The sequence below is a fragment of the Silene latifolia genome, chromosome 9, assembly GCF_048544455.1.
Source record: "Silene latifolia isolate original U9 population chromosome 9, ASM4854445v1, whole genome shotgun sequence".
In the NCBI taxonomy this organism is placed as follows: Eukaryota; Viridiplantae; Streptophyta; class Magnoliopsida; order Caryophyllales; family Caryophyllaceae; genus Silene; species Silene latifolia.
In genome coordinates, this window is record NC_133534.1 from 50791005 (window position 1) to 50799187 (window position 8183).

At 38.8% G+C, this 8183-nt stretch overlaps 1 protein-coding gene across 1 annotated transcript; it reads left to right on the plus strand.

Annotated features, from left to right (window-relative positions):
- The first annotated feature begins 205 nt into the window (after positions 1-205).
- LOC141601024 (uncharacterized) lies at positions 206-808 on the plus strand. The gene has a single exon (XM_074421286.1). It carries the CDS (start codon positions 206-208, stop codon positions 806-808), a length of 603 nt encoding a protein of 200 aa, XP_074277387.1.
- The last annotated feature ends 7375 nt before the right edge of the window (positions 809-8183 follow it).

Genomic DNA, 8183 nt, shown 5'->3' on the forward strand with positions numbered 1-8183 from the left:
CAATGCTTTCTGCAATTATAACAAGCATAGTCATGGTAGGATCTGGCTCCTCTGGAATCCTATTACTACTAAAGTTGACATTCTTGAAGAGCAATCTCAAGTGGTTCACTGCAAGGTAAAACACCTGCCTACTGGGAGATTATTCTTTTTATCTGTTGTCTATGGAAGCAATAATGCTGGGAAAAGAAAGGATCTTTAGGACTCCATGTCTCAATTTGCTCATAAAACTGATAACTGGGCAGCTATGGGTGACTTTAATGTCATCAGATACCCTTTTGAGAAAATAAGCAACACTCCTCCTATTCTCTCAGAGTTGTTTTATTTTAGTTCTTGTCTTCAGGCTAGTGGATTAGATGATATGAATGGGTCTGGCTGTGATTTTACTTGGTTTAACAAGCAAGAGATAGCTACCAGGGTGTATTCAAAGCTGGACAGGGTCCTGGTAAATGATAGTTGGCTACACCATTTTTCCCAAACTACTACACACTTCTTATCCCCAGGTACCTATGATCACAGCCCTGCTCTTTTAACCTTTCATGACAATGATTCTCCTAAAAAGCACTTCAAGTTCTTAAATTGTTGGACTGAATATCCTGACTTTAAGAGGATAATTACTGATTGCTGGAGGACCAGTCAGGTTGGAAACTCAATGTTTAAATTGATGAGTAAATTGAAAAAGGTCAAGCAGAGACTTAAAAATCTTCATGCTAGCCACTTTGCTAACATTAGTAATAGAGTAAAGGACAAGAGAGCTGAATTGTCCCAGTGTTACCAAAGTCTACAAGCTAGTCCCACCTCGGATTACTAGTTGCACAGGAACAGAAGCTCTCAAAAGAAATATGGCATCTCAAAGAGATTGAGATGAAAATTCTCTCCCAGAGAGCAAAGTCTCAGAACATCAAATATAATGATACTTGCTCAAAAAACTTCTTTGCAAAGATAAAAGAAAGGCAGCAGTGTCAAATGATTGGGGATATTTAGGGGATTGATGGTACTAACTATAATGTGCTCCATGATATGGGGGAGGCTTTTGTGGATTATTATCAACATCTGCTAGGTGGGACAACTGCTATCAATCTCATTGCCCCTGAGATAATTTCAAAGGGGAACTGTGTTGAGGAAAATGTTTACCTACTCTCACTAAGCCTATGACCAGATTGGAAATAAAAGAAGCACTTTTTGCCATTGACTCTAATAAAATCCCAAGGGTAGATGGTTTCTCATCTGGGTTTTTCAAAGCAGCCTTGAGCATAATGGAGAAAGATTTCTGCAATGCAATTGAGGATTTCTTTAAAACTGGGTTCATGCCTAAGTAAGTTAATGTCACCCTGGCCTCCCTTATTCCAAAAAAGCAGACTCCTCAAAATGTCAAAGATTTTGGGCTTATTTCTTATTGTTCCAACAATGTACAAAACAGTTAGCAAGCTTCTCACAAATAGGTTGAAACTCATAATGTCATATCCAGTTGGACTAGAACAAGCAGCTTTTGTGAGTGGAAGGTGCTTATTTGAGAATGTCATGCTCACTCAGAGCCTATCTAAGGGGTATACTAGGAAGAATATAACACCAATATGCATGCTTATAATTGATATCAGTAAGGCTTTTGACACCTTATAATGGGGATTCATACAAAACATGCTTGAAGGTCTGAAATTTCCACCTATGTTCATCAAATGGATAATGGGATGTGTCACAGGATCCTGGTTTACTCTTAAAGTTAATGGCTCTCATCATGGTTTTTTCAAAGGAATGAGTGGAGTAAGGTAGGGAGATCCACTGTCTCCTTTTTTGTTTGTCCTGAGCATGGAAGTGCTCTCGAGAAGTTTGAGGGAAATGTGTCATAAGCCAGGAGTGTCTTATCATCCAAAATGCTCCAGACTTAATCTGACACGTCTGGTCTTTGCAGATAACCTAATGATCTTTACCAGAGGAGATTTACCCTCTGTTCAGCATGCTGTAACCATTTTAGACACTTTCTTCAAATGGTCGGGCCTCAAAACTAATCTGGAAAAAACTGAAGCTTTTTTTTGGGGGGGGGGGGGGACTACTACTGTTAAGACTCTTATATGCTCCACTGTTGGCATTAACGAGGGAAAGTTCCCTTTAAGATATCTGGGGATCCATATACACTCCTCTAGACCCACCAAGGATATGTATGACAGTCTGATTATGAAAATTAAGAATATATCTACCAAATTCTCCACAAAGCATCTCTCGTATGCAGGTAGAATACAAATTCTGAATTCTATTGTGTTTGGTTTAAGTAGCTTCTTGTGTATGAGTTTGCTGTTGCCTAAGCAAATATATAAACAAATCAACAAGATGAGTAAGAACATATTCTGGGGACAAGAAGTAGGTGACAAGAAACCTATTTTTAAAAGTTGGACAAGCATCTGCACTCTATGATTAGAAGATGGATTCCAGATTAAAAATATTCAGGATTGGAATGCATTTGTCATGCTTCAATGGTTGTGGAAGATTGATCAAAATAAAGGAGCAATATGGACTCAATGGATAAGCAAGTACATCACTAACAATGGCTCAGTATGGGACCTTGAAATAAAAGAGCAACATTTAGAGAGAATTAGAGGCATTTTTCAAGTTAGAGATAGATGCATCCGACACAGGGGGATGGGGGGAGGGAGTGAACTCTGTCAAAATCTTCATCAGGAGCTGTACTGTACAAGACCACTTTTCCACTAGGAAAGCTTATGAGAAAATAAGACAGCAAGCTTCCCCTCAGCCTGTTTACAAAGATGTGCATCAAGGTACCATGGTGTCTAGACATAGAGTTATCCTCATGCTAGCAGGGCAGGCGAAATTGGCCGCTGTGGACAAGCTCATGCTTAGAGGCATTCACATGGTAAATAGGTGGAGTATGTGTGTAAAAGGTGTAGAGAGTACCACTCACCTCTTCTTCAATTGCAGCTATGCAGGTAAACTGTTGAGATACACCAAACAGTGGACGAAGATGAACTCCAGTAGCAAAACTTATACATTTCATTTGGCAATAAAGTATCGTAAAAAAATTTATGAAAATTATATAATTAGAGTCGTGCTAAAAAAATGTTGTAATTAGAGTATAGGTTTTATATCATTTGCACATATTTTAATTATGATAAAAAAAACGTACGTATATTAATAAATAGTATAATATTTGTTCATTATTAAATCGTGTTGGATGTCTAATTAGGTGCGAAAAATACGGTGTACTTCTAAGTATATTATTTGTCTCACATTTCAATTGTATGCATGCTATGCAACAAACATGTTTTAAACCTAGCATGTGAACATGTACTATGTCGGTTGACAAGCAATTTAGCACTCAATTGGGGGTCAAAGTTGAAATTTAAGTTGATTTATATTTGAAAATGCCAGATAAATAAATCATACAAGAACGATATGAAATAAATATGAAAATACAATTACAATAAATTACATGATATGAATAAATTACGACTATTGAACTTACATCATAAACGTGCTCAAAAGGGATTTTAGAAGTAAAAAAAATAAAATAAAATGAAAGGATTAGGATAATTGGAGTTTGAAAAATAGGAATATGCCAGAAATATGGCGATAATACGGATAATAGTTAATTAAAGGTCTAAAAGAAAGCCTACGTCAAGATGATAAAGAGTCGAAAAACAGAACCCAACTCAGAACAGGCGCAGCATCCACTGTGTTCTCTAGAAGAGGTGCATCAGTTTATGCGGCTGTTCTCGAGTTGGGTTCTGAGAAAGTCAGATCCGAAAATTAGTTGTTGTTCGTTAGTTAATTTAGACAGATTATTAGCATGCGACTCAAATAAAAGTGATTTAGCAAGTTATAGACATATTGAAGATAGTCACATGTTGAATTAAAACAGATTAAAATGAGTATTACAGCGTATTTACGATTTATAAATTATGATGTCGGAATTACAAAGACGGAATTAAACTTGATTTATAAATAACCAGAAAAGAATGAAAGCTAGAAACTGGTAATTCAATGAAAATTATGTACAAAAAACGAATCCAGGGTGTTTGATATGGGGAAATCGAAACCTCAAAATCCGGGTTTGAATTTATGATGAAAACCCGCAAATATTGATTATTAGGGATTCAAGTGGAAAAGAACTTGATAAAAACAAATTATGGAATTAAGAAAACCGAAAATATGCGAATTTGGAGAAATAAGAAGAAAATAAGACGAAAGGAGAAAAAAGAGTGAAAGAGCAGAAACTCGGGGAAGAAGAAGGAGAGCAGAAACTGATGGCAGCCTCTGGAAGAGGCGCAGCTGATGCCGCGACCTTTACAAAAGGCGCATTAGGTGCTGCGATCCCTCCTCACGCCAAATCGCTGCTGAGTTGCAAAACAGGTTTTAAAAGACGATTTTAAAATATGATTTCAGCATGTTTACGACATAAATTTTACAAAAATAATAATTACTAAATATAAACAAGATTAGGATGGGTTTACATCCTTAGACTTACATGTTTGACAAAGCGAGATTAACTAAGTTGTCGTTAGTGATTGCTTGACTCGATGTAAAATTGAAAGTGCCCTCTTTAGGAGAATTTAGTACGATTGTTTAAGTTGATGAAGTGGAGTTGGTCAAGTGGGTCGGTCTATGCAACATGACTGGTACTCATATTGATCCGAGCTTACGTGGTCGAGTAGATCAAGCATGTAGGCGTCGAAAAGCAAGAGCACGGTCTTAGAATGCAAAGGGAGAAGAGATGGGCGGACACTCGCGTGAAAAATATGTGAGGCTGAGGCCTCTATTTATACTAATCACGAGGAGGAATTTAGGAAAAAGTCGGATTAGAAAAGAAATTCAGAAAGATTCTGGAAACTGGGGAAAAAGCAGCCCAGGAAGAGGCGCAGCAGGAACTGCGATCTTTGCAAGAAGCGCAACTCCTAATGCGTCATCTTTTAAGGCATTTCCTCCTCAACAAGAAAGATTTCCGCGGTTTAATTTAGGAATTAGGGAAGATGTATGCTTCCTTATTCCGTAAATAAGATATTTTCGATATTTAATCATAAAAAATAAATATTTAGGAATAAAACTCTAGAATATTCTAGAACATTCCGACTCGGCTTAAGACGGTTTTAGAAAATGGAAACGGTTTTTGACCCGGACTCCAAATGTACTCTAATTACTGTCAAAACAACTGTATCAGCGCGTAGATGATGACCATAAGGTTGACTCAACTATTTGAGCTATTACTTGTCGAACTTACGAATTGTCATAAATCGCTCTGCGTGATAAACATGCGTCCAATCATCACTGGGTGGTTGGCTGAAGGTGTAGAAACGGGGTATCTACAGGTGCTAGTTTAAGTATCATGCCCCTCTCCATTTTTGAAAAACTTAACATAGATGCTTTGAAATGCACAAATATCACTTTGAAAATGGTGGACCGTTCTCTAAAACAACCTATGGGTGTTTTAGAAGACGTGCCCGTCAAAGTCGGTAAGTTTTTCATCCCCGTTGACTTCCTTATTCTTGATATGGTGTAAGATTCACAAATCCCAATTATTTTGGGAAGGCCATTTTTGCACACCGCGGGCGCGGTAATTGATGTGAAAAATGGGAAGTTGACTTTGGAGGTGGGCCATGATCGGGTGACCTTTAGCAAAAACAACACCATTAGGAGCCCAATGTTACAAGAGTCTTGTTATTTGCTTAACATTGTGGATTCTCCTATTGCTTACTGACGGATCCGCTGGAGGTAGATGTTGGTGTTGATTGTTTTACAGGTTAGGATTCTAAGGGAACAAATGCTAAGAGTGCTAGAAGGGGATATTCTTAGAAGTGCTTGAAGTGGATGGAGAATGTGAGAGATGCTATGAAGATGAGCTTGGAAGGTGGTGAGCTCAAAGATAATGGTTGATGTTGATGAAGAAGTGGATGTCTAGCAAGACTTTAACTTGTGCTTCTCGGGAGGCAACCCGTGTTTTAGTTGCAGCTTTTGAACATTTTTTTGCTCTTGAGACAATTTACAATTTTTGGACAATTTCAATTTGGTTTTGATGTAATAGTTAAGACAATTAGTTTACTTTAGTATGTAGTAGCTTGTCAACCCGTTTCTAATTTCCGCATGTGTCCTCCCATCTCCCCTTGTTGTGTGTCCTTCTTTGTTTTACTAATATGAAATGTATTCTACGCGATTCTAAATCATCAAAATAATCTTGGCCTTATGGCCGAATTACACACCCAAAAACAAATAAATCCAACGTGCGAAGTGTCAATAATGATCCGACCAACAATAAAAAAAAAAAAAAAAAAAACACTAAAGAGGATACTAAGAGACCATCTCATGGTCCTTCTCCAACATTATCACGGCCCTCCTCATCCTCCTCCATCGGCTGCCCAGTTGTGCCTGAGGTACCCACACCACCATCTCCCTCAGTGTAAGCACTGTTACCCGGAAATCTACCCTCCGAGTAAGACCGGCTACCATAGTTAACACCCCCACGGCCCTACAAGACACCCGAAGCTATGAATGATCGCCGTCCCCTACGCAGCAGGATACACTGCATAGTTCTCGAAAACTCCACGATCATTCCCAACTCCCATCAACCAACTCGGCTGACTACAAGTCAACCCGACATTCTGCAGATGCGTCATCTCATGCATATCCCTCTTGTCTAGAACATTGTTCAAATGTTCAGTGAGATCACTCACTTGCATCCGGGGTCATGAGCATATGAATATTGAGGGTAGTCCTGGGGAACATAAGGTGCCTCATTCTCTCTAGTCTTCTAAATCTCACGGTTAGGTCACTCTAGGCTCATCCATCGGTATAAGCACACGGTCGGGAATGACATAAGACTGGGGTGAGAGGTCTAGAATCTCACTATCGGCATCCATGGCACCCAAATGGTCAGTTATAGGAAGGTTAACAGCATCAGGTAACACCATCCACGTATTACTCTTCACCCTCCAAGCCAGCCTCTTATCATCTAAGACTCTAAGTCACTTGATATGAACGAGGCAATCCTCGCCAATCACAGGAACTTCCTTGGTCAAAGTTTTAAGCTCAGTCCTGGGCTCAAAGTTAGCCACCCCCACAGCCAAACGTGTCACTATAACATCCCAGTTAAGAGAAGAGTTACGGGGTAATGCCATCTTATCTAGGCTTGCACAAACCAAAGCGGGGGCATTGAAGTAGAAAGGATCCTCATGGAAATGGTTAAAGTAAGATGCTAGGAGTAGGACCTCATGTGAATTAAGCTTACTCACAGTCTTTCGCGCATACAGTAAACATGCCATCATACGGAGAAAGATTATCAGGGTCACATGTTGAACATCATTGATCAACATTGCACTCACCTTAGAAACAGTCCTACCGGTAAACAAGGCCATATAACGAGTTGCCTTAGAATCTGCAGCCACATCGTCTAACTCACCCTCCGCTCCCTTTCAAAACCCAAGTACTCCGCCGTCTCATCTAATGTTGCCGTATAGTCATTATTCAACAAACGAAAACTCACCGACTCATTCTCCATATCATAATGATAAGAACTCAAGAACTGAAGAACTCAAGAACTCAAGTGTAAGAAAAGCATATGACTTCTTTCGAAGTCGGTACAATCCCACAATACCTATCACCTCGAAGATGTGACAGATGTCTATCTCAATGCCAAAGGCCTTCAAAATTTCGGTGTCCAGACATTTCGTAGCTTTCATAGGCATCTCCATGAGAGTTATTAATGTATTCCTATGAGCAAAGTTTTCAAATTCCACCATAGGGTATGTCGAAATTGATGGGACAGTCGGGGCTTTACTCAGCCGCGGTGCTAGACATCTTAGTGGTCCTCTGGGGCCTCGACATTGCTGCAAAATCTCGGGCGTTCAATAAGAAATTCGAGTTTAAGAAGTGGTAAAACGAGTCCCAAGTCCCAAATGAAAAAGGTGTGATTTTGAGACGATTTATAACGATATAACCAGAAAATTAACAATATAAGTACTAATATCAATATCAATTAGTCTTTCTTTGAGATTCTAAGATGAATCAGAGGGACAAAAATCAAATCTTTTGAAGCAACCCCTAAAAATTCGATTTAGCAATATGAAAATTTGTGCTTGCAATCAACTTTTCCATACTCAAGAATTAGAGTTAAGACAAATTTTCATCAAAATAACAATGCTAGACTATGGACGATCTAGGGAATTAAATTAAAAAATTTAAGATTT